Genomic DNA, 26,223 nt, shown 5'->3' on the forward strand with positions numbered 1-26,223 from the left:
ACAGCTTATCGTTCAGCAGTGTTTTTGAAACTTTGCTACGTCAGCATGTCAGCAAGGGTGTTTGTAAAGTTTATTTGAAAAGTGTCTGTAGACAGAGCTGTCCTATCAGATATTTCTGGTTGCCAATAGAAGGATGTGCTCTCTGGGCACTGTGATAGTAACTACTACATCGACCAGCTTAAAGCAAAGTAGCAAGCTGTAAGTGATTACTGAAATGCTGGGGTAGTTGTTTTTCTGCTGTGGTATGTCAGCAAGAAATTCCCATGGGAAACAGTAAAAAGGTTTCTTGTAAGGAGTTTTAATTAGTTAATTTGAAAACTGAGCTGTTCCAAGCAAAACCGTACAAATCCAGTCATCTGTTGCTGTAACTTTTGTCTTTGGTATGTCATGTTATTTTCATCAAGTAATTAAAGAATTCAAGTATTTTAGTTTTTTTTTTTTTAAAGTAATTACCAATAAATCTTTAATCTTCGGTATCTTCTTTAGCATTCCAAATAAAACCGACTTCTAGTCTGAGGCACTTTGATGATTTTTAACAGCCATATGTAAACTAAAAGGAGATTTATAGATTGTTGCTCCCTTCTATGAAACTATTCAATTGTTTTTCTGCCCTCTACTTCTATGCAACTCATTATCTGCAGATTTTGGCTTGGTTTATAGATGAAGGTGTTTTAAATGGGTATAGGTAAACCTAAACTGCCATTGATACTATTCAATATAACAGTCCAAAAAAGATGTAAGATGTCATTGTGAACTTCTAAATCAAATTCATTTCTCGAGGAACTGTTTTAGGGTGCTGTTAACTTTTAAATTAAGTAAAGGTGAATTAAAGCATTGTGTTTTTAAAGATATAAATGTAGTTTTTTAAGTTCTAAAATGTTTATATGAACTGTTGTCTTTTTGTTGTATGTTAAGGGATATGTATCATTCTTCAGTTTTTAAAAGTGTTAAGGACCATGCACTTCCTTTGCTAAGGTTCTAATTAAAAAAAGTTTTTTTTCATGGCAGCGCCAGTGCTTAGGACTTCTAAGTCGGTTTGGTGGTTCAGACAAACTGCGCCAGTTTAAACTGCAAGATGATAACTCAGGAGGAGACAGAGTGAACAAGAGGGATGAAATTGAGTTGGCCATGCAGCAGGTGAGGACACAAGAAGCTGTGAGAGCCTTCAGTCTCAAACTGTGAAATTTTACCTGTTGTACAGATTTTTGTAGTTGAGGTACTTTCACATGATTTTGACTAGTGGTAATGTTCTACACTGCTTTTAGTTTGGTATAGGATCCCATGTTTCGTTTCTATTCAGAATAAACATTGAAAGTTTGGTTATTTAAATTTGCATTAGCAACCATCATTGTTTTAGATACAAAGCGTGTCAAATTCAAAACTTTAAAAATTGATCTGTAATTTTCAAAATAAGGGCTGGATACAGAGGGCAATAAAGTAATGGAGAACACTAAATGGAAAATGCACAAGAAGAGTTAAAAATGACCAGAAATTGCAACTAGTAGGTTTGGGAAAGACATCAGGTTGCAAATCCTGGGCTTGAAATAGAAGTGAGGCTGTAACTGATCAGAAAAAAGAATCGTCAAGTTCAAGTGAATAAAGAGAAAGCAAAATGTTATTTATTGACATCTATCCCTTTAGTAACTTGCATGCTGTCTTTTTTCTTTTTTTTTTTCAGATTTGTGCAAACGTGATGGAGTACTGTGAGTCACTTATGTTGCAAAGTGCCCCCAGTTTTCAACACACTGTTTGTCTGTTTACCCCTAGCCTGTCAGAGACAACCAACCGAGATGGGCCTCGTCAAGGTGAGATTTTGGCTCACTATTTTTTGAGATTGAATAGCAATATCTGGGCTAGCATGAAATCAGCTTCCAGATGCTGTAGTTTATCTTACACTTTAAGTCTCTTTATGCCAACACAGTAGCTGCTCATTTTCTTATGCTGGAATAAATGCACGTATGGCCTTGCACTGAGCCAAATAAGGGAGCTAACACAAGTTAAAACAAAAGTGACCAGAAAAGGCTTTTTAAACTGATTCCTATTGCAGCCTTAGAAACACATATATCAGTAAAATAACATGTATGTAAATAAATAGTACTAGATGGGAAGGTAAGGATTTTTTTTTTTTTTTCAGCATCTCTGCTAGATTAAGTTAGGTGGAACTAGGACGTTATTGATGACATATAAGATGCGTTTTGATGCTGAGTGGAACTCTTCATTATGGCATGTGGCAACAGGTTGTGGTGTGCTACTATGTAGTTGAGTGGCTAAAAAAAATTACGTCATCTGATCTAGTTAAAAATTCATGTGTTACACTTGGGTACTTACTATACTGACTGTCTTGCAGTATTGCAGACAGAACTTTTTGCCTATGTAAATTCTGGCACAGAAATAAAACGTAAACTTGCCAGTGCATGTTTTTCATGTCTTTCACTACTTTATTGACAGAGAAGATACCTTATTGATTTCTTGATTTTTTTCATTTAATTTGATTTTTTGTAACTTGGTCATATTTTTCTAGATACACAAGCTCCAGTGGTTCCATACTGGCGCTTGCCTGGTTTGGGCATTATTGTCTATCTGCTGAAACAGAGCACTAATGATTTCTTCAGTTACTACGATAGTCATCGTCAGAGTGTTAACAAACTGCAAAACGTGGAGCAACTCCCACCAGATGAAATAAAAGAGGTAACAGTTCTGCTGACTCTGTAGTCTGTTTTTGCTCATAACTGAGATATAGCTCAGGGACTCAGAAGCATTTTAGACAAGTAAATAGTTCCAGTTCTCTTGTGTGATCTTTCCTACTGTTGATAGGAGGGTCCACAGGATGGGCAGCATGAAATTTGGGGGAAAATATTGGGCTTAGCTCTGTAAAAGTAGTGCATGTTTTTTCATTATATTAGAAGAACATTGCTAAAGCTTTGGGAGTGCTCATTATGTATCCTTCTTGAACAAATAGACGTAACTTGTATAGTGTTGAGTAGCTCTAAGTTTTGCATCAGTTCTTGCTGAGATGACTAGGTTACAAAGAGAAGGTGGACTTTATCCCAATCTCACAGTGAACTAATAAAATGACTGATAACCCACTGATCATTTTTCATGATACAAAAGTTGCTTGGGGATACGTTTAGTTTATTCATTTTTTTGGTAGCCAAGGCTATGCAAGTTAAAAATAGAGACCACAGTTCTGCAGAAATAGCTGACATTTGATAAATAATTTTCTTTGCTTATTCCTTTCATTGTTTTGCTCTGACATGTTATCTTGTTTTTCCTCTTCTTGTTACAGCTGTGTCAGTCAGTTATGCCAGCTGGGGTTGACAAAATCTCCACTGCCCAAAAATATGTTTTGGCAAGGCGACGTCTAGTGAAGCTAATAAACAACCGAGCCAAACTACTTTCTCTCTGTTCTTGTATCCTTTTAAAACTGAAATGACCCTCAAGGTGCTGCTCCAGAAATGCGGAGAAATAGGAACAGGTTCTTTTTACTGAGAGTTTTGACCACTTTGAACCCATTATTAAGCAAAAGGGAAATTTGAAATTCTGAAACTTAAAATAGTAAGAGTACAGGTGCAGTGGCAGAAATACTTTGAAAAATAATTGAGATGTGTTTCTGAGCAAGTGGAATTCCCAACATTATAGTGAGCTGTGCATAAGCCTTTTCTCATAAACACCAGCAATTCTATGGAAATAACTAGTCATACACAAAATAATTGTCTGCAGAGGATTGGAATTTTCCTCTGAAACCTAGCTTAGGAAAGGTGTGCTTTTGCAGAAGCACCTGTTGTAGCTTAAGATATTACTGCCACCTCCAGCTTTACAACCTCAGCTCTAAATTTGCTATTTCTGCAACTGAACTACCATTACAAATCACATGAGCACTCACAGTCTGCTCTGGTGCAGAGTGCTGGTTTAAAGCCTCTCCAGGTTGAGCATAGCAGTCGTTAACCTAACCAGTCACTAACCTAGCCAGTACTGCACAGAAGCAGGTAAGGAGAGAGCATGTGATCCATTATCAGGCCACAGTAGTGGGATTTGAACCTGCTGTTGGAGGAAGTTACAGATGGTTGAGATAACATCTTCAACTGCTTCAAAGTGATTGTGTAAATACACTTACATAGTGAATGTACAATCTAAAGACAATGCATTTAAACTCCTTCACTTAGATGTGTGTATACAGATATTATAGAAACCTGTCTCTTCATTCTTTGGCGTCACCTGGAACACTATCTACTGAATTGCATACCCACTGACTCCCAAGACCCACTGCTGTCTTCCAGGACATCATTTAAGAGAGGAAGACTGCAAGGTAAAATTTCTGAAATGTTGAGATTTTGTTTGGTTTTGGACTTAAGTTTCTTTTTCCTCTGGAGAATTGACGATACAAGTATTGCTGAGTCACAGGCTTATGCGTTTTGTCTATTACGCATATCTCCAAGTGAAAAGTAAATTTCAGATAATACAATCAGATTGTGGTCCAAAACAATGCATATGGAAATATTGTAATATAATCTAAGATGAGATAAAAAATTAAAATTAAGACTGGTGTTTTTGGAAATACTTTTAGAAACGTAGGCACTATTTTCTCACCAGAAAAAAATAAGTGTGTTGAATTTTGGTATTAAAAAAAAAAAAAGAGGGAATGGAACTAAGTCAGAAAGAGAAGTGATCTGGGGAGGAGCTTTTTGCAAAGTGCCATGTGTGCTCAAAATTATTAATGACTGTTCAATGATTTAGAAAAAAATACAGTAAGTCCAAAAAATACTATAATTTCTAATATACAAGTTTGGTGGCCAATTTTGACTATTGCATTTTAAAATAATTTTACAATGATGTGGAAAAAATATGTTGTTGAGTGGCCAACATAATTTTAACTTCTTGTTTTCTATCACTAGATTCCTTTGGTTCAGATCCCAACTTGGATTTCAGCAGCGGCCTGAATCGAGTGAGTCAGCATGATATAGATCAGGTGAGATGTGACAGAGTCTGCCGAGAAGTACAGGGTGCGAGTGATTGCCATACAGCTATTGAGAACAGTCTGACTGTAGACTGTTGTGCTGCAGGGGTTTTTCCCTTTCTTAAATCTGCTCTCATAGAGGCAGAAACATCACTTACTGGCTTGGCTCTCTGGTCAGTGGTGGGTCCTTCTGGACCCAGTGGGAACTGGCCCTTACCTAACATGGGGCAGCTTCTGGATTCTTCTCACAGAGGCTACCCCTGCAGCCCCCTGCTACCAAAATCTTGCCATGTAAACCCACTACAGTAGCACCAGCAGTAAATAATTTAAAATTAATGAAGCGTTGCAAAAAAATTGAGAAAGTATTATGAAGCAGGTAGCAGCTGCACTGCTGAACACACATTTTCAAGTCTTAATATACAAAATTAAATTAAAAATGAGCAATATAGGCTATTAGGAAGAAAATTAATCATTCTTTTCCTTTTATAAACCAGTCAAATGGTATGTATTTTTTAATAATAGCTCACTGAAAACATCAGGTACCCTTGAAAGACTTGCAACATGAAAGTAGGATTCCCAATGTTCTGTGAATCTATAACTGTTGGGAGCAACAGCTTGACTCCAGCTAGGTAGTAGAGAAATGAGATTGAAAAGGGTAACAGAAATTGAGCAGACTATGAAATATGAATGCTAACACAGAAGTGATTTCTACTTACACAGCAATTTAATAGTTTGTCTTAACTGGATGCGTAAGTGGCAGGAAAAAAAAAGTTCATTTTTATTAATAAATCTGATTGACGTTTCTCCTGGTGTTTGTGCACAAAAAAGCTATGCTCAGAGTGCTTCACAATCTCAAGTACCTTTGTAAGATCTGGAATTATAAGAACAGCTTTATATATTTTTGTGATGAGTCATCTGTCTTTATTTCATTTGTTCAAAAGTGAAATATACAGTAACATCTTGCTAAAATATTTAGAATGTAATATTTTTTTTCAGTTTTCATATTGTTTACATACGTGCTGATGAAAAAGTGTTATCTATGCAAATGGACTCTATTAAACAGTCCTTAAAAGCCTGGGAAAATTGCAGTTGGAAGAAGTTGTATAACTGAAGAACCTGAATTATGTAAGACTGTTTAATTCCTAAAACACTTTGAGAGGTTGTAGGGTAATAATATGTGGATAATATGTGGATAATATGTGGATAATCCGTAAATGCCAGTCAAAAAGTCACCCAGAAGTCTCCATAGAAAGGCTATCCATTGCATAATTTAGAGAGATGAACATAAGGAAGAATACAAGTAGTATTTATTAGGGTAGTTGAAAGAAAAGTATACTTTTGAAAGAGTTTTAGAGAATAAAGTGTTGTAAAAAGGTTGACAGTAGATGGATATGTGGATGTTTTAGAGAAGACTTTGTATTGTTTACTGCAACAAATCTCTGTTTCTCAGCTTCAGATAGAAGCCACAAACAGCTTTGGTGAATCTCTGCAGAAGAAGCTTCTGGACATCGAGGGGTTGTATTCTAAGGTTCGGTCACGCTACACCTTTATTCAAGCTCTTGTTAGACGCATCCGTGGACTCCTAAGGATATCAAGGACTTAAAAGACTGATACAGGATGTTTGCGCCTTGAAGCAGTGCACTTGGGCAGGCCTTCTGGATCATCATATTTTATAGATCATACATTTTCTAAATAATGTCAAAAAGGTTACCTTTTTTTATTACCCCTTTGAATAAGTTTTGTGCATTCTTTCCTACTGCTCCCAACTTGAACGGAAAAATAAAGAATTGTTTTTAAGTGAATTATGATTAATGTAAAAATTCAAGCAAAGAAAGATTTCAAATGGAGGACATAAAGGAAACAAAAAGAAGTTGTTCTGCAGTTGTGATGATACTACACTTGAGGATGCTGTTAGAGAAAATGAAAAGATCTGTCTGTTTATGCTGTTCTTGCTTCACACACACTTAATGAAAGAGAGATTTCAAGTGTCAGCACTTGCAGACTTTGTGATCACACCCTTTGGTATGGATTCTCTAAAAAAGGTGATCATTTTTGCACAGTGAACTGCTTGTTTCTGCTCCCCATTGCCCTGCTTTTTTTAAGCTAACATGAGTACAAGCTTCCTCTCTTTAGACAATTCCAGATATGAGGTAAAAGTAAAAAACAAACAAAAACACAGGGAAAGATATGAAAGGCGACTGCCTTACATTTTGTTCTTTACGGACATTTTGTTCTTGATGGCTTCGAGGACTAAAGACTTCTGTGCTGTTTCTGCTGAAACAGGAGCATAAAGACAGAATACAAGGCATGAGGAGGGAGCCAACATGCTTGAATAGTAGAAAGAGCAATTCAACCTCTGATTTTTGATGTGAGATCTGTTGGATTTCTCTTATTGCGCTGTCTGATCTTAGAGCCCCTTTCTCCATTTGTGCCTTGTAAATTGTCTCTCCTGAGTTTCCATTATGTAGCATTTCACATTCTTAAGGATGTTGTACTTCACAGAATTAATTTGTGCAGATGAATTATGCCATCTTTTAAGCAGGGGTAATTACAGCCCTGCTATCATATGATGGTTATTTGCTGCTCTTTACGAATAGCTAGTTATTAATGGTTTACACAGTTGCATTTTTTCTGTTGATTGGCAACATTTTTTTTTTCTTTTTCTTTTCCTTTTTTTTTTTTTTTTTTCCTACCATCTTAGTGAAAGCCAGGAAGCAATGTATTTAATTAGAATCTGCATACAAGGACATAATTTTGGAATTCTCCTGGCTCAGGAATTCACTAGATTTCAGTAAATGCCATTCTGATAACTGACTGATACTTGTGTGGGATTTCTGCCTGGATAGATGTCAGTATTTACTTCTTGTAAATCATTCCTGAGCGTGTGGACCTCTGCCTGTTCCACGCAGATGTTTCAGCAGCCCAGCTGCACCAACAGGAAGGGAAGTGCTGGAACACCTCGCAGAGTACCGGAGCAGTGCATTTTGTGATGGGTAACGCTTTTACCACACTAAGCTGTGCTGGTTTCTGCCCTTCCACGGTCAGTCCAGTAGTCACTCTGCTCTTGGGAAGAGCGAAACTGAAGGTGCTTTGACTGCCTATTCAGCCACATCAGCTGTTGCTGATGCAATCATCAGCCCTGATACACACAGCATAGCGATCTTATTCATGCAGCACCCTATTGTTTAAGCCTTTTGCACAGAAAGGGAGCCGGCAGTGCTGGTTTGCCCCTCTTCTGTGCCACTGAAAGCTGCAGGGCTGCAGGGCGGCTCTGCAGAAATGGATGCTTTTGGGACAGAAAGGGGAGCTTTATGGGCAGAAATGGATGCATTTGGGCAGAAATAGGCGCTTTGTTGGCAGAAATGGGCGGGTTACGGGCAGAAATGGGCGCTTTATTGATAGAAACGGGCGTTTTGCTGTTCCTGGGCACGGTGCCAGAACTGCGCCGCCCCTCTCCCTGAGCAACCCTGCGGCTCCCGCAGAGCCTGGTGCTGGGGGCTAGTTCTGAAGCCCCTCAGCGATGGCGAAGCGCTGGTTGCCGGTAACGTGGGGGATTTATTTTTTATTTATTTATTTTAACCAGAGTGAGTGGGCGGGTGAGGGGGGCCGGGCCGGGCTGCGCCACCTCCCCTCAGCGCCCGCCCGGCTTCCGCATCCGCAGATTCGTCACGACACTGCGCCGGCCCGCATTTTAATTTTAATTTATTTATTTTTATTATTATTTTTTTTATCCCATTCTCCTTCGCGGGGTGGACGAGGGGCTCACCCAGCGCTCGGCCTTCCCCTTCCCCTCCGCGGGCGGCCTCCGTCGCCGTGCCGAATCTGCGGGGCGGGCGCCTCCTTTACTCTCGGCGGCGGCCGACGTGGAGCCTGGGGGCGGCGGCCGCGGGACGGGACCCGGCGGGGGCTCGACATGGGTCGGTGGGGCCGGGGGGGGCCGGGGGGAAACCGGGTGGGACCGGCGGGGCCCCGGGGCTCGGAGCCGTGCGGGTGGGGGGGGGACGGGGCTGAGCGGCGTGAGGCGGAGCGGCCCCGTCAGGGCCCCGAGGCCCGGAGCCCGCGGTGCCGGTGGCGGTGCCGGCCCCTCAGGGGCCCCTCAGGCGCCGTTCGCTTCTCGCCGGGCCTGGCCCCGGGCTGGGGGGGGCCGCAGTGCGCCGGGCCCCGGCGTGCAGCAGCCGCCCGGAGGGTTCAAGCCCTCCCGGAGTGAGCCTCCGCCTCGGGAGGCAAGCACGGGGAAGCGTTTTCGTTATCACAAATAGACTGGGATAAGGTTTTGCCTGCAAATCTCTCCCTTCTCTCCTCTCTGTTACCCAGTATGACCCTAGCTGGTTTGGTGTTTCATCATCTTTTACAGCGTTTAGGTGGATGCACAAAATTATTAAGCTTCTGTCGATATAAAATCATCGACAGAAACCTTCCTTGTTACTGGCTTAGACCATTAGTGTTGTTTCTATCCATATACATCTAATAAGTGTAAGTCAGATACCGGTCTGGCCACAGGTACTGCATTTAAAGAGGAAGTGAGGTGCTGGGACACAAGCCACTTTTGAAAAAAAATAAAAATAAAACTGATTTTAAACAAGCTCCTAGACCTCTCTGCAGCATTAATGTGCTTAACTCAGAGCAACTTCATTGTTCGCAGTAGGCTGTGATTTAACGTGTACCTGCTGAATTGCACTTCATTTTAAGAAAGAACGAGTAGATGGGCCTCTGGGAGACTGTAAACATCAGGAAAATTTATTTCAGGCTTCAGAGTGGCCCTGTATAGTCTCTCGCAGTGAAAAGACAGAGGCCAGTACAAATAAAGAAGTAGTTGGCTCAGATTTTGGCAAGTGGGAGAAAAGGAAAAAACTCCTAACCACAATGAGGAAGCTCGATGCAACTTGATTTTGCTGGGTAGATCTACAGCAATGTTGTGGCATAAGGCCAGGAAAGAAGGATATAGTTCAGCCCACAGGTGTCCAAGTGGCAACCTGAGCTTGTCTTTTTTCACTGAAGAGAGGAAACACATTGCTGTTCAGTCAGAAATCAGGTCAGTCTCCATATCGCCAGCTGACGTTGCAATGGCTTTCTGTTCTGATTTTGTTTTGTAGGGGGCTTTTTCTCCACCATCTTTTCCAGTTTGTTTGGAACTCGAGAGATGAGGATTCTCATCTTGGGGTTGGATGGAGCAGGAAAAACAACCATTCTCTACAGGTTACAAGTTGGAGAAGTTGTTACCACCATTCCGAGTAAGTGATCAATCCTGTAGTAAAAATATCTCGTTTGCTGGTAGCTCCAACATGTGAGCTTTGCCAGCTGAAGTCACCACGTGCATGCTTCAGATACAAAGAGACTTGAAGGAGTTGGAGCCAGCACTGTTGTATTTGAGAACTTTCTCGCATGACATTATTATGGTGTGCATTTTTACGGTGTGGGGAAAATATTTTATGCTACCCTGCTGAATGCAAGAAGTATTTGACTTCAAGATTGTTACCATGATTTTGGCAGGCTTTTCTTGATAGAGAAATGTTCACTAAATAGTAACTATTGACTATTGAAATCTCCTGTCTTCAAACATAGCTCTAACGCAAATTCTAGAGCTTGTTATTTTTCTCATTCACTGATGGCATCCTGTGTAAAATTTTGAGCATATACCTGTTTGATTTCCTATTTTTGAGAAGGGTCTTAAGCTTGTTATATAAACACTTCTATTTAACACAGAAAAGAAACACAGATGTGTTTTTACTTTGTGAAGAAAGTGTAACAACGCAGCGTGAGATCTCATGGAAAGAGATGCTTTTTAAAAAAGAAGTGTAACTGATTTTATTAATTGCCTTAGCATTCCTGCAGTCATACCAAACGCTACTGTGTGTGCTGAAGTTTTCTGGCTAGGATCACTCAGTGTAACATGGAGGACAGAGATACTGGCTGTTGAATCCCTTTCACATCTCTTAAGATTCCTCCTGAATGACTGTGATAAACTGACTTTGGTCATTTTTTTTTTTTTTTTTTTTTTTTAAACCATTTAGAAGCCAGCAGTTTACTGTGCTTTTTGCTGTGTAGTTTTGCTTATTTCAGCCTCCATAAATTTTAGGCAGTCCATGCCTGTCATTTGTTTCCTTGTTCTGTGTTTCTCTGTGCTGACAGGACAAGGAATGACATATGTATGTGCTGTAACTTTACTGCCATCTTCCAGATATCAACGTCAAGTTTTCTGCTGAGAAGTAGTCTCTGCTGTGGTCTTATGAGGCCACAGATCTGGTGTTGACAGGAAGGACGCATTCCTTAGTGCTTTATTGCTGTCAGTTGGGTACTTTGTTATCTAAACAGGCCATCCCTTTGTCTGCCGCTGTTTCTTTTGGTGCTTTCAGGCACATTTCTGTTCATTTGTAACAACCTTAGCATTTGTTGCAAATACCTAGGATATGTTTATAGTTTGGTTTTATTGTTCAAAGAATGCGGCAGTATTTTGAGCCATAAGTACTTCTTGGAGGAACTTCATTATGTAGCTAATGAGGGTTTTCAGGCATGAAAATTTTGAACTAAGTGCTGTAAATGTAGCTCAGGGGAAAAAAGAATCACCAACTGTGAAATTGTTTCACTTTCTTTCAGCAATTGGCTTCAATGTTGAAACGGTGACATACAAGAATCTGAAATTTCAAGTCTGGGACTTGGGAGGACAGACAAGCATAAGGTAATAAATATTTTATTATCTTCTTATCTTAGTTTGCATTTCTGAAAATTAGTTCCAAAGCTTAAAAACAGCTCATTGTCAGAACGCTTTCATCTGACAGAATTCAGTTTCTACAACCTCTGTTTTGAATTACAAATTGGAAGAAAAACAAGTGAATATTTTCACTGGCATACAGTTTTGCTTTGAAAACCTAGTTTATTTGTTCAGTGTGTAATTAGGCAGTGTTCTGAAAAAAATGGGACATAGGTGTTATAAAGCCTTTTTCAGCTCCAGTAAAATAATTCTGAAAAAGATATTTTGTTGTGGTTCTTGTTAATTACTTGCGTGTATGAATTAGTTGTTTAAAAAAATTAAGTTTATCCTTAAGCTTACCCTTCCTTGGTGACCATAATGATTATCTGTGGCAGGCAGCATCACACAGTTGCTTCTACACAAACTGCTACAGAGATAACTGTTTGCTAAAACCTTATGTTTACAAACTTCATTTGCTGCCCTGTCCTTCAGTTATGAACTTGATGTCCCATGTGTTTTTTTCCAAATAAATCTCTTCCCTGAATTTCTGCCTTTTTTTTTTTTTTTTTTGTAGCCCTCTATTTGCTTCCTAGTGCCTTTTACCCCAGTGGCAGTTTTTACTTCCTCTGGGCAGGTTTTCATTATCTGCCTACAAAACACTGTTAAAACTCCACATTTTATGAATGGGATTTTTCTTCTGCAGGCCATACTGGCGGTGTTACTATTCAAATACAGATGCAGTCATTTATGTAGTGGACAGCTGCGATCGAGACAGAATTGGCACTTCAAAATCAGAGCTTGTTGCTATGTTAGAGGTAAGAAAACAAGCATGATGGTCATTTCAGGAAAGTCCAAATATTTGTTGGCGCTAACGTGAAATTTGATTCAGTGAATCAAGCTGTGAAATATCAGCTCTCAAAAAAGGCCCACGCAACCCTTCTGACTGAAAAGAACTAAATGTGCTGCAGGTATTTTATAGCTTTGTGCAGTAATTGTTTGGACAGTAAATTATATTTAGCTTTTGGTCACATGAAAACTTTCCCGTCCTCAAGAACAGCTGCTCACTGCTTTGGTGGTGGCAAAAGTCAGGCCCTGAAGGAATACCAGTAATTAATATCCTACTAGGTATTGAATATGAAGGGCAGGTTTAGAACAGGGTAATAAGAGTAAAAAGAAGACATGTTAAGCAAAACTTTTTTTTCAAAATTGCTGCAAGCTTTTTAATGTATATACGTTGTTAAATTTACCTCTCATCTCATAATGTAACAGTATTCTGTAAACTTGCCTGTTTTGAAATTGCTCCCATGTGATGCCATGGTGGGAGCAAATGGAATTCAAACTGTGTCATTCTGTTGCTGAAGAATTTCCTAAAACACAAAACCCAGCAAACTGACAAAATCGTATTTTTTTCCCTACGTTTTTTACTGAATGGATTTAGTAAAAATCATAGAATCATAGAATATCCTGAGTTGGAAGGGACCCTTAAGGATCATCAAGTCCAACTCTTGACACCGCAATCCCTTCAACAACTTGCATGATTCCCATTTCTTAGGAAGAAGAGTTGAAGAAAGCCATTTTGGTGGTGTTTGCAAATAAGCAGGACATGGAACAAGCGATGACTCCCACAGAAATGGCAAACGCCCTTGGTTTGCCAGCTTTGAAGGATCGAAAATGGCAGATCTTCAAAACCTCTGCAACTAAGGGTACTGGGCTTGATGAAGCAATGGAATGGTGAGTAAAAGTCTTAATTATGCTAGCTTCATTAGTAAATTATCTTTTTATTTTTTGAAAGCTGGAGCTGTGGAAAGTCTGTCTGACATAAAAGCTTTGTAATATGAATTACAGGTTTGCAGCACTTCTTTGGCACCTAATGAGAGCAAACAGATGAGCAAGATCATGATTTAAGTGAGGGGCAGGCATCTCAGGACTCGCCTGTGCAGTCTAGCTAGGGCCACGTAGCTCCAGGCCATATTCCTAACAAAATAAAACCAGAGCCCACATTAGAAGAAAGAGTAGCTGACTCCTAAAGATGTCTTGACATATTTCAAATGATTTTTTAGTAAACTGACCTACTCTTTTTCCTAGGTTGGTGGAGGCCTTGAAGAGTAGGCAGTAATACAAAGCTGACCATTGCAACGACGTTTCAGCTACATCCAACATTCCTCCTGCTGCAGTCAAGTATTTTCAGCCTACGAATACTTGTAAATAGGACAGGTTTGAGTTTGACTCCTGTAATGTGGATGCCTCTCTTCACTTGCAAAACTGAACCGAGTGACTGGCTGTGTACATTATGATATTTCCTTTCTTTGTGTTTAAAGATGTGCTTAATAATTTGTATGAAAGTTTTACTGGCTGGCAACTCCCCTCTCCCCCCCCGGGGTGGTTTTAAGTTAGAGCGGTTACTAGATTGGTGTAATTAAAACACTAATAAAATCTGCAATGGTCAGCTGTACTTGAAGGTGTGGTGCTTGTCCAGCTACTGCCAGTTAAACCAGTCACATGGCTGAGCCTTCAAGGTTTCCTTAAGCTGATGGTGTTATGCTTCAGGCTCCCTCAGTGCAGATATGCTGTTAAAATAAAGTACAGCAACTGAGCTAATACCATGCTTCTCCTTGTTAATGTGGCTTAGTTTTACTTTCTTCTTTAACTGCCACCAGCCCCTATGTGCCAGGGCAGTAATGTGAATTTAACTTCCACCTTTCACAGCAGTTATTTCTATATTCTCTGCTTAGCTCGCAATGACAGCTTACTTGTAGCTGCAGAAAGTAGAATATAAATCAAGGGCAAGAGGCAGACTGTTTTTTCCAGAAGGGACGATGTTCATGGCCATGAATGCAGTCGTAATAGCCCATCTTTTAAAAATGAAGTAAAATTTAATATAAAAAATCACGGTGGTTGTCCATCCAACTGTACATGCTCTAGTAAATATACAGGTTTGGAAAAAACTGAAAGGCTTTTTTTTTTTTAAGATCCTAGATGAAAAAGAGAACATGAAAAAATACAAATAAATACAATTAAAATATGTAAATACTTTTTTTTTCCACAATAATTAAGTTCTCTTGTTTGAAATTAGTTTTTACAAATTAATCCTCCAGAAAGGAAAAGCCTTTTCATTCCACTATTGCTAAGTCTTTCAGTGCCTGGCTTCGAGGTCTCTTGGCCTTGTAGCCACGGCGCAGGAACTCTATTTTTCTCTTCTTGGTTTCTGCTTTGGTCTTGTGTCTCTTCAACTTCCTCCTTGCAGCAATGTCAGGGTTTGCTACAGTCTAATGAAAAACAATACATGCGTTTGCTTAGTTGTGTTTGCAGCTAACTGTTCCTGTTAACATCCAGTACTTCCCAAGAAATTGGTGACTGACAGACAATGCACCCATTTTCTAAGGCTTCTCAAAACCAAGGGTATCCTGGCTACTCTGGCCAGGTTTACCACTGCTCTCCAGGTAACCCGAAAATTACGGCCTTGGTGGCAGTCAAAACCTGCCCAGAAGTTTGATCTTAAATAGCATCATAAAATATCCTTAGTTGGAAAGGACCCACAAGAATCATCAGGTTCAACTCCTGGCTCCATACAGGACCACCCCAAAATCAGACCATGTGTCTGTGAGCATTGTCTCACTCCAGCAGGCTCAGGGCCGTGACCACTTCGCCCAGGGAGTCTGTTCCAGAGCCCGACCACCCTATCAATAGTTTCTCATTAATATTCTGAAATGAAACTATCCCAATGCAGGATGAAATGATTTTTCACACTCATATTCCTGGCCATATCTCAAGCCTTTAGAGAATATTCCTTTTCCCAGAAAAGAAAGCAGAATACACTTACCTGCAAAGCCCTTTGCTTTTTCCTCATAGCTCTTTTCTGATTGGCCTGCTTCTGCACTGAAGAAAAGGCAAGTGAAAAAGCCTCCAGGCCAACTAATTTCTTGAGCAGTTCTATAATTTCTTGGGAGAGGTTCTTCAGTGTTGGATCTAACAAAACAAAATAAATTTGCTTAGTCTTTTCAGCATATGGAGTAAAAGCCAACAACCCGATAAGGAATTGCCCATTTTACTAAAAATGTTTGTACTGATTCATCTTGCCCAGTATTACTGCAGACACCAGAGCAAAGATGGTTTTTAAATGTGCTGGTTCTTTACCAGCTTTCCCAGAAGATGACAAGTTGTGCTTCATGCAGGTAAAACAAAAGCAATACTGAAAGCTCCCAATTCCTGTGCTGACATAGCAAAAAGTTAATCTTTATCCACTTGTAACACTGTCAATCTCTACCTTACCTTTTCCAAGTGTCTTACTAACTTAGCAAAGTTGTTCCTTACCTAGCACTATTACTGCCCTCATCCGATTTTTCTTCCAGTTCCTTTTTGTCCTCAGATGTAAGGACTCAGTGCCACACAACATATTTTTCAAGGCATATATTACTCTAAATGTATGGCTTGTGTAACTGTTTCTGTTTTGTTGTCTGTTCTTATTCTGTCATTGGATTTGCTTCACTTAGAACACTTCCATGAACAACCTGCCAGGCTTGCTTGCTCTTAAGACAGGAGTCCACTGAATTAGATGGGAAGTTGGTTTGACCTTCTCCAACCAGGCATCACTTCATATGGGTCACAGTGTGTATCTGCTGCTAATTCACTGCTCAGTTGACCTCATTAAGTGCTGAGGTCTTTCTGCAATCCTTGCTGTCATATTCCACGCTACGTACACTCAGTCTTTCTTAAGACTTTTTAACAACCATGGATCTCCAGGGAGAAAAAAGTGTTTCTGCTCAGGCAGTATCTACTGGGGCAGAGTGACCTGGACTCATTTGGGAGGAAGGCACAGGTTCAGTAGGTGCACACCTGCCTGCACACACAGCGTGCAGCATTCCTGTACCGGATGCCTCTCCACCCCTAGCCTCAAAATTTGTTCTCTTTCAGTCACTGCAAACGTGTGACACACACAGGTTCATTTTCAGGAAGCTCTGTTTCTGGGGAAAACAAGGACTATCACCAAACTAGCAATTCCAAGTTGTCTTGCCCCTTGCTCTACAGTAACACATGGCCATAAGAAATCCCCACACTTTTGCATTAGAACAAACACACTTCTAGCCATAGATCTTTGAGCCCCTAATCCTCACAGCAGACCTTAACATGCCAATTCAAAAGAACAATACTTGGCAACAGCCTTGTTCAGGCTTCCCTAAGGCCTGCACTTCATCCCCCTCCTCAGCAAGGAGTCAGCCTTGCCACCACGAGTCCACCCTTTACCACTGCACTTTTTCCACTAGGTCACATGCTCAAGCATTACCCACTTGCATGCAGGAGCCTGACTAACTTAATTCCAGTCTTTGTCAACATTTACATTGTTGTCCCAGCTGTCCATACATTCTTGTCCTTTCCTGGTATTTTGGTTAAACAGTGAGTAGGTGAAAGGCACTGTTTTTGGCATCTGTGCCTCAACAGAGGAAAAAGAATGGCTGGGGTGTTCACGCTGAGGCACAGATCTAACACCTTTCCCTCTGCTACCGTTTGTGAGGGATATCGCTTACCTTGCTCTGCATAGGTGCTGTTCAGCTCCCTGTACAGCGGGGCAAGGATTGTTGGAAGGTATGGCTGGATTCTCTCTTTTCCCAGATCCACTGAGATTGCTCCCAGGAACTTAAAGATGCAGCTCCTCTGAAAGTAAGCGTATGGGACAGCGTAAGGCAGTTAAGAAGGAAACTGCCTAATTGAACTGCTAGAGGCAGCACTCTGCCCCCTGCAGCTTGGTGCCTTTGGCTTTCCCACATTTCACCACCCCACAAGAGGGCTGGAGGCATCGCAAAGGAGAAGCAGACTGGCACAAGCCTTCCCTGAGAAGCAGTCATTTCTCCACCAGAACCTCATAATCCTCGCACCAACACCATCTCCCAATGCCCTCTGCATCTTGTCCCCTGGAAGGAACGAGCCAGAGCAACAGTGCTATGCAGGTGCTTTCCCCATCAAAAGCAGCTGGTCTGACCCTGTTCTTACCTTTAGAGGGACTTTAGGGGAATACGCTGCTTCTCGTTTTGCCATGAGAGAGAGCTTCTTCATTAGCCACATCAGTGTGGCTGGCTGGCCTTTCTCTTCTGTGTCCTCTTCGTCTCCCTCTCCTTGAGCAGAAACGTCTTGCTCTCCCTCATCTTCAGAGGGCTCCTGCTCCTCCACTTCACATCCAAATTCTCCTGCAGCTTCTTCTCCTTCCTCTGAGGGAGGTGCAAGTAAGTAAATAACTTTGGCGACAAACAGCAAATTCTTTACAACCTGGAGCATGGAAACAGAGTAGTCAGTCACTGTAGGTTCCTACAGCACCAGCGGTGAGCACAGCATGAAAGAGCCAAGGTTAGGGCTGGGCAGCAGGGACCCCAGTCCTGCACTGTGGGGTGCCTCCCGCATCTGACTCTGCCACCCCTCAACCCCTCCAGCAGACCGACACCACCAGGGGGACTTTTCTGGGTCTCTCTGAGTCTGAGCCCCTCACCTCAGCTGCTCAGACACCTTCAGCACAGCCGTCAGGCACTGGGTATTCGCCCTGAGCTGTTTCCAGAGAGCAGCACTGCTGCCCTGGGTAGGAGGTTAACACCTCCTGGAGGCCTAGACAGGCTCCTGATCTTACCTGCTCCCCCAGAGACTGGTCCAAGAACTGAGAGTGCAGCTGATGGCAGAACGCAAACACGAGTTCCTTCATCTGGGGAGACAAAAAGGGGGAGGGAATCGTTTTGTGACAGAACCAGTGGCAAGAAGCCCAAGCAGCATTTTGCAGTCACCAAAGGCGGTCAGCAGGAGGCCAGTCAGTTGGCTCAGCACAAGTTCTGCCTGCGTCTTGCAATACAGAAGGGAACCATCATGCTGCTGACAACAAGACCCTGGGAAGCCCCCCCCAGCAGCAGACACCTACTCAAATGCTTTAAGTGATTACGGCTAGGCAGCAGGCAGAAGCAACTGAGAGAACTGAACATGCCAATCTACCAAACCTAGTTTTATGCCCCAGCCAGGGAATGGGTGCGGGCACAGGGGGAGGAGCACTGCAGACATCATTACCTTGCTGTCCAGTTCAGCAGTCAAGAAGAGCGTGGACATGGACACCTCTGTTGATGGCTTTTTCTTCTTGACTGCCTGCCTTTCCTTCCACTTGTTGACAAGATCTTCTGGCTTGTGAGATGCAAACAACAAGCCAAAGATCTGAGTAGCTGTCAGCCAGACCCAGCTGTGAGGATGCCATAGGTGAGACTGGACATGGCCTAGGGGAAAGGAAACCTCTTTCAGCACAGGAGCTGGTCCAGCGGGAGCAGAAGAAGAACCCCATCCCTCCAAGAGCTACCACAGCACACGCTACAATGAAATGGTGAAGGAAATAAACCACGTCATCTGCTCAGAACACAATCAAATTGTTCTTGGGAACGTTACCACAGCACTTCCACACCACTAAAGATGGGGCCATAGCTGGCAGTGATGACAACTGTTCAGGACAGGTGGGCATGGCACAAAGACACTTGCTCCTCTCCTGGCTGACCAGTCATGTTTCTGCAGCAGCTACAGTCCCCTCACAGAGCTCAGCGTCACAGCTCATCTGCCTTTGATATCCGGGGAATTCCTCCTGTGTGACTCGGGTGGGCTGGCCCTGCTCCAGATGGTCAGATCTAACCCCTGGAAGGAGGCTGCTGATGTTTCAGAGAGGAGAACGGAGCTGCCCTCTTGTCTCGCGTTTGTGCAAGCTGCACCTCGGTAAGCAACCCGGGATTTACAAGGGTTACCTCGCATCTCAGTAAAGGCACCTGGCAGGCTGAACTCTCTGAAGACGTAATCCAGCCAGTAATCCAGCCAGAAACACCCCTTCTGATATCAGCAATTGAAAACTAGACAATAAAATGGCAATAAGCCAGCCTGACATTGTAAAATCTCACTCATATGGAAACTTGGTGAATCACTGACCTCCAGGCCTTAACGTCCCAGCAGGCACACAGTATTTGCAGTGCCATTACCATGTCATCGCTTGCTAGCTACTGTGATTTCCTCATCAAGGAAATCTCTTCCCAGAAGAACTGAAAATTTTCATCTAAGAGGCTGTAATTATGATCAAAAACGCAATACTTTGCAAGTATGTGCTCTTGGGATAATAGGGAATACTTCCCAGCAACTGAGACAAAAGGGCATATCGTTTCCATCAACTATATAACCTTTTCTGTTAAAATCTGCTCTCTCTCTGTGCAGTAGCTGCCATGTATTAGCATTTTGCAGCATGCAAACTGTGTATGGCAGTTCAGTTGCTTATACTGGGCTGTAAAACGCATGGCACACCAGCAATCTTCCCTGTAACCCAGCCATATTAATTCTTGATACTTACCCCAGATACTGCTGACAAGATCTCCATGCTTGGTTAACTGAATCAAGTTGCACTCTGAGATTAACTTTGTTACCAGCACAAGGAAGCTGAAAAGCAGCCTATCTGCAGCCTTCTCCTCCTCCTCTTCAGTTATCTAATAAAATCAGCAAGACCAGAAATATGCTTACAAGGACTGGAAGACGGTGCTTATTTACTCTACTAGATAAATTTCAGATCAACTCTGCAAAGAAACAGAGGACTGACTGGTATCCAGTTGCTGTAACAAACTGAAGGGAAGCAGCTCCCTTAAAATATTTCCTCTGGAGACTGAACCTCTGCAGGAGATTATTACAGACATTCTTCTCTGTTTTACACAGGTATCACTGAACAAACCCTTTGCTTTCCAAACGCAGGGAATTATGCACACGACATGTATCAGTTATGCCTACAGATGTATATGCACACATTTGATTCTCACTCCTAGAGCCAAGCTGAGCTGAGATTTACCTCCACCAGCTGGAAGGCCCCACACTGCTCTTTTACTCTGTTCCCTCCAGGTTCTGACCACACTCGTAGTCACTGGCTGGCTTGATGCAACTCGCCAGCGCGTTACCCACATGTTGCAGCACAGGGGGTGATTACAGAGGATTTCTCATCACTGCAGAAATTCTCATCTCCTGCCAATCTGCACACCCCCAGGCTCCTCTCTTGTTCAGCGTGGTGCCCAGGCACATCAGCTACATAGATGGCAGCTCCCCAGGCGCAGTGACTCTGGGATTATCGCATGCCATGCCAATCTGAGGCAGCCTTGTTCTGGGTTAATCATGTGCACATAAAGACATTCAGTAAAACAAAGCCACAGTCTGGAGAACAGGAAGGGAATTCCTTTGGAAGTTAAAGTGCAGATAACACTCAACAAAGCAGTCAGTCACAAGTGTTGCATTTCTGATCTTCCGTGTTTACTCTGCACCTATGAGATGTGTTTCCTGGTTAACCAGATGTCAGCATAGCTCTTTTATAACTACCTACATTCGAACCCATCTCAGTGCTATGTATGCATCCTGCCATTCTTTCTGATGGTGGTTTTTAACTTCATTCTAAACAAAAACCACAAGTCCCTTCTCTCCCACCACCGCAGTGCAGTGAAGACCACACAAGCAGGGAAAGCAACCTGGACATACACACGGCTACATGCTGTCAGCCCACCAAGTCAAACAGGTTAAAAAAACAAAAGCCTTTGACTCAAGGGTTGCCTCAACAACCCCTTCCACCCACAGAGGTGGAAGCCTTGATAGAGGCTGGAGCAAGAAGTATGCCTGCAGGTTACGCAGCATGGCTGTAGGCTCAGCCCAAGCGGCTTTGCAAAGTTCCTTTGCTCCTTGTGCTGTGACACACGACATGAAATTTGGGCTTACAGACAAAATATGGTTCTAGGCCAGTGACATGCCCTTCAGGACAGATGTGTGTGCTTTGTATCTGTCCTTGGTCCCAAACAGTAGGTTCAATGGTTAAATCTCTCCTACACTTCCCTCCTTCAGTTTTCCTTCCCCAGTCCTCAACACGTGGTAAAATCACTTACATCTTCAAATTGAACCGGGTTGATTTCTTTTTCAATCAAGGTGAGGACAGCTTCAAGGCGGCGTTCAAACATGACTCCCTCCACTTCCACAAACAAGCCACATGCCTGGGCAGCCAACCTCCTGTGCAAGCTCTGCCAATAGAAAGAATCACACCTCTTGGTAATCAAATCTTGCAGCTCCTGTGAGCTGGTAACAGCTCCTATTTTTGCTTGTTGCAACAGCATCTGAAGAGAAGCTCATTTTCAGAGTACTATAGAAAAAGGCGATGCTGCCAGCTAAGGACACAATCACCTGGCAGGACACGCTGTCCCTGGAAAAGCACCCTAAAACGAAATGCCAAAAGGCTGTTTCTAGCCCAGTTCCCAGCTGCAGAGCTCTGGGGGATACTTTGCATTTGCTGGTTCTTCACAATGCAATGGGCAGCTCACAGCTACAAACAAGAACTGAACAAAACAGTGATGAAAAGGATGAAATATTAAAGAAGATTTGCTCCGCTAGTGCAGAGAGGCAGCACCTGAGTCCTGTTTAAGAATAACTGAGCAGCCACAGGCACCCAAATCAAAATTGGAGGTCTGTAAGGCTAAGTTTGCCACTGTCCAGCTGCTGGGAACAGAATGAAGCAAATCTGGGCTAAGAAAGCATGAACAGTTAGTTACTGGGATGAGAAGAGCTTTATGGAATTTGCTCCAACCTTTACCCTGAGCAAAGGCTACAGCTGCTGAAATACCTGTCCCAAGCGGGGCTGTTGGAATGCAGAGCAATGCAGCTGTGACCTCTGTAGGCTGACCTACAGCAGTGGCTGTTCCCTATATTTCTGTAGCTATACAAATCTTTATTTCTCCCTCTCTTCTTGCTAGCAAGAAGTATGATGTTAAGCACAGCTTTAAAAAAAAATTATTCCAAGATGACTCTTGCCCATGCTCCTTTCCTAAAACTCTTAAATTGGACATGACTAAACCCACCACTCCACCACACCCGGCATTAGAATTCCTACTTGCCTTAATCTCCCTCAGTCCCCAAATAGAGTTTTCTAGACCCAGTCGAGCCAAAGAATACCTTCTTGCTGTGAAACCACTCTGTGACCAGTGAAAACATCAGATCTTGTTTATCGTTGTTTATCTTGGTGAGCAGAGATTTACACGTCAGAGCTGCCATCTTTTTGCATTTGGACGAGTCATCATTTATCATCGTCATGCAGAGGGAGAGAAAAAACAGCCCGCAGTATTTGTGGAGGAGCTCCTAGAAAGAAACAACCGTTAGTCAGCTGTACATCCCCAGGGAGCTTCTGGCACTTAAAGGGGTAAAGAGAGGTATTGCACATTATATAGGACCAGTTCCAGCCCCAAGCAGAGTCCACGTTAAGGCAGATGAACGGAAAGGAGAGGATGGTCCAGCTGTTGGAGCACACAGGGAGTGCACAGCAGCCCCAACCTTCCTCTGATGCCAACTTGCTAACGTGTCCCTGGGATGCAACCTGAGTGTCAAATATTAAGGGGCCTTTTCACAACTAACACATTGAAACAGGCATAAATTTCTAAGCACTGCAGCAATCAGGCCCAAAGGCCCTTCCCTTGCAGAGACAGCAGTGCTTTGCTACCCTATAGTGTTGCTTGGAACGAGATACTAAATCTAATCGGGGGTGGAGAGGCACAGCTTACTGTGCAGAATTTCTCTTCCTTCCTCTGATATTGTTGCTTGATTGCACTTCTCTCAGTCTCCTGTACGCTCAAACTCCAGCTGCAAAGCATCAAGGCAGCTTAGCATTTTGTGTATGTTATCCTGCATAGATGCACAGCTATTCTTTAAGCTTTCACTTTGATCCACCCTACCGAGAGTTCCTCCCTCTCCAGTCAGGCCAATGAAACTGATATTGTACATCACAGACCAGTTCATTCAACAATATCCCTAATAAATGTTAAAAGAAAAAATCATGGTAAGAAAGCTCTAAACTTCACTTTCTATTCATACCCCATTTCCTTAACTGGATGTGTTTTTTCCTGGTGTAAACCACCATTAAGTTTATCCAAGCTCTTGCTGACAGAGCTTTATTTTACTTGCAGACTGAGCACATTAGATACAGCAGTACCGCAGACTTTCCAGCATGTCATTTCTCTTCTGGAGCAAAGCCAGTTTTTTTTGGAGATAAGTGAACGTCCTGCTCATGATAAAAGATAATATGAACTACTAAAAGCTCCCAAAATAAACTGCTCCGAAAATGCTGTTACTGCAAACAGCTGAAAAGAATCAAGTGCTTGATGCTTGGTACCAAGAGGTGGTTGTTACCTGTGGGAACATGTCAAAGAGGTACGCGATCATCTCCAGTGCAGACTCCCTTCCAGTTTCATACTCATAACTGTGAGGAAATGGTTAACAATTAGGGTTGGGTTAACACTCTATAAATTTGCTAACAATTTACAAGAATGGCCAATGCTAGTGACACATGCTGGCAGGGATCTTTTTACAACAGCTTCTTAACCTGGTCTGATACTGAGGAGAAGAGAAACACCCAGGCTACTCAGCTCCATCTGCTAGAGACTGGGCACAAGGAGGGCAAGCAGGGCTCCAGCCAACCTGGGTCAACACAACAGCGCTGTGCTATGCTGCTAGGGGGCCCATGAAACTACTGTCACCTTGAGCAAAGGAGGGGTTGTGCTTGGAAGGAGGTTTCAGGCACACGGCTCCAGCTGAATTGGTGCAGCAGGCCTCAACTGCGCCTGCAACTGCAGTTGAGACCATTGCCAAGGGACAGTAGTCAGATAAATGCACTTTCCCTTACTCTTTCTGGATTTTCTAGTTCACCTGGTTCACAAGCTGGTTAAACGCTAAGCAAACAACAGCACCTTTGCTTACATAGATAAACAGCAACAAAACCAGCTGTGAAACAGGGGAGAGACAATTGCTTTATTTCTCAAACATCCACCTCTGAAAAAGGGGAAGTGTTTTATAGGTAGGAAAATCAACACTCCATCCACACCCACTCCTCCTCATGAGCAGCACACACGAAGGCTACTGAAGTCATATATAAAGCAACAAGATTCTGTACTGAGAGAAAGAAATGCAGGGAATATAAACTTACTCCAGCTGTGCGAGCATGAAATCCAAATTGGGTTTCAGCTTGTCACCAAGGGGGTAGTCCAGAACATATTTCAAGTAAATCTTGAAAACAAAACAAAACAACAGAAAGGGGTTACCAAGAAACACTTGGAAAAGCATGTAAGAAGGTTACAAGGAAAATCCAGTTGTGTCCAGTACATTTTTGAGAATAAACCCTTCCTTCTGCATGTGCCAGTTCTTATTCCACAACGGATCAGCTGCTCTCAAGCTTCAATTCTGGAATAAGATCTACAGGCATTTGACAACTGCTAGATCAGTCTTTAGAGTATTACCATGACTTGTCAAGGCATCTGCTAATAGAAATTCAGCATCCTTCAAAGTCCATCTAATAACTACGGAAAAGCTCTACTTGGCTATGCACAGCTCCTGCTTTTTAATGCTTGAAATGAAGCAACCAATTCCAACTTTTGGTTGCTCTCAGCTTAGAAAGAGGGAAGAAGTAGTGGGAAGGAACTGTGGTTTGCAGCAAACTTTCTTCTGCTAGGATACAAAAAAGGGCAAGATTCTTAGTTACATGGGCCTAAAAGCCTTCCAAGGGGGAGCTGTGTCACTGCTGTTGAGCAGCTCTCTGAAGGTATGCCCATGACAAGCAGTTTTACCACAGGCAAGCAGCCTGCAGTTCTGCTACGGATCAGTCACAAACAGTAAAACCAGCCAGATAACAAGGGGACAATGATTAGGAAGATGAAGAAACAGGGTTGGGAATCCAGTCGAGCTGAAGCATATCTATGTGAGAGCTGCAACGGCCACATTAAACCCTCTAGCCTGCGAGGCAGCTGTAAGTAAAGTAACACAAGAGACTTCTCTTTCTACCCACCTGCCTGCACTGGACTCGCACCGGCTCACTCTGGCCCGTGATGGCCAGCTGGGCAACCTTCTGCATCACATCATCAATTTCAGGGACAATCAGCTTCCTGTATAAAATAGCCTGAAAATGTGACAGCACAGTTGGATTCATGTAATTTTGTTTGCACGGCATGACATAGAATTACAGAATCACAGAATTTCTAGGTTGGAAGAGACCTCAAGATCATCGAGTCCAACCTCTAACCTAACGCTAACAGTCCCCACTAAACCATATCCCTAAGCTCTACATCTAAACGTCTTTTGAAGACTTCCAGGAATGGTGACTCCACCACCTCCCTGGGCAGCCTGTTCCAGTGCCTAACAACCCTTTCAGTAAAGAAGTTAAATAAATTAAATTACAAGTTTATACAGCATTATAACCTGGGACGACACTGGTATCAGGTGGTACATTAACACTGACTGGTGTACATCTTCAAACGTAGCCAGAAGGACTTTTAAAAAAAATAGAAACAAATAAAAACACACACACAGAAGGTAAAAAAGGTGGCTTGTAAATCCATATCTGCTTCTTTTGGAGGACACAGAGTATCTGTTCTAATGGTTATGGACATGGATTCTTTAGCAAAAACATTCTGCCACCCAAATGCATCCTCATACACACCACGTATATAAAAAAGCCTCCCAAACAACTTTAAACAGTGACTACAACTCAAACAGGAAAGATTTTTTTTTCTTCTTTTTCTATAACAGAGAACTTTAATGG

General features: G+C 42.4%; 3 protein-coding genes across 3 annotated transcripts in view; 2 read left to right on the top strand and 1 right to left on the bottom strand.

Moving 5' to 3' along the window:
* The window catches only part of NUP205 (nucleoporin 205), a 49,702-nt gene extending 42,946 nt beyond the window's left edge, over positions 1-6,756 (top strand). The window contains exons 37-43 of the mRNA XM_027452708.3: positions 1,009-1,137; positions 1,679-1,805; positions 2,522-2,688; positions 3,287-3,410; positions 4,178-4,306; positions 4,893-4,966; positions 6,405-6,756. Of these exons, the coding sequence (XP_027308509.2) occupies positions 1,009-1,137; positions 1,679-1,805; positions 2,522-2,688; positions 3,287-3,410; positions 4,178-4,306; positions 4,893-4,966; positions 6,405-6,557 (903 nt within the window). The 3' untranslated portion in view covers positions 6,558-6,756. The remainder of the gene's footprint in view (positions 1-1,008; positions 1,138-1,678; positions 1,806-2,521; positions 2,689-3,286; positions 3,411-4,177; positions 4,307-4,892; positions 4,967-6,404) is intronic.
* Positions 6,757-8,712: 1,956 nt separating this feature from the next.
* On the top strand, positions 8,713-14,094 carry ARL1 (ARF like GTPase 1). The gene is made up of 6 exons (XM_027452718.3): positions 8,713-8,871; positions 10,048-10,185; positions 11,549-11,630; positions 12,346-12,457; positions 13,195-13,373; positions 13,728-14,094. The coding sequence occupies exons 1-6, from the start codon at positions 8,868-8,870 to the stop codon at positions 13,756-13,758; spliced, it is 546 nt and encodes a 181-aa protein (XP_027308519.1). The 5' UTR covers positions 8,713-8,867; the 3' UTR covers positions 13,759-14,094.
* A 401-nt stretch (positions 14,095-14,495) lies between these two features.
* UTP20 (UTP20 small subunit processome component) overlaps positions 14,496-26,223 on the bottom strand; it is a 64,768-nt gene continuing 53,040 nt past the window's right edge. The window contains exons 51-62 of the mRNA XM_038173081.2: positions 25,471-25,581; positions 24,616-24,695; positions 23,823-23,892; positions 22,596-22,778; positions 21,539-21,670; positions 19,981-20,113; positions 18,678-18,877; positions 18,253-18,324; positions 17,628-17,900; positions 17,165-17,291; positions 15,463-15,608; positions 14,496-14,908 (exon numbers count right to left, since the gene is read on the bottom strand). Coding sequence (XP_038029009.1) covers positions 14,753-14,908; positions 15,463-15,608; positions 17,165-17,291; positions 17,628-17,900; positions 18,253-18,324; positions 18,678-18,877; positions 19,981-20,113; positions 21,539-21,670; positions 22,596-22,778; positions 23,823-23,892; positions 24,616-24,695; positions 25,471-25,581 — 1,683 coding nt within the window. The 3' untranslated portion in view covers positions 14,496-14,752. The remainder of the gene's footprint in view (positions 14,909-15,462; positions 15,609-17,164; positions 17,292-17,627; positions 17,901-18,252; positions 18,325-18,677; positions 18,878-19,980; positions 20,114-21,538; positions 21,671-22,595; positions 22,779-23,822; positions 23,893-24,615; positions 24,696-25,470; positions 25,582-26,223) is intronic.

This window comes from Anas platyrhynchos, chromosome 1 (genome assembly GCF_047663525.1).
Source record: "Anas platyrhynchos isolate ZD024472 breed Pekin duck chromosome 1, IASCAAS_PekinDuck_T2T, whole genome shotgun sequence".
In the NCBI taxonomy this organism is placed as follows: Eukaryota; Metazoa; Chordata; class Aves; order Anseriformes; family Anatidae; genus Anas; species Anas platyrhynchos.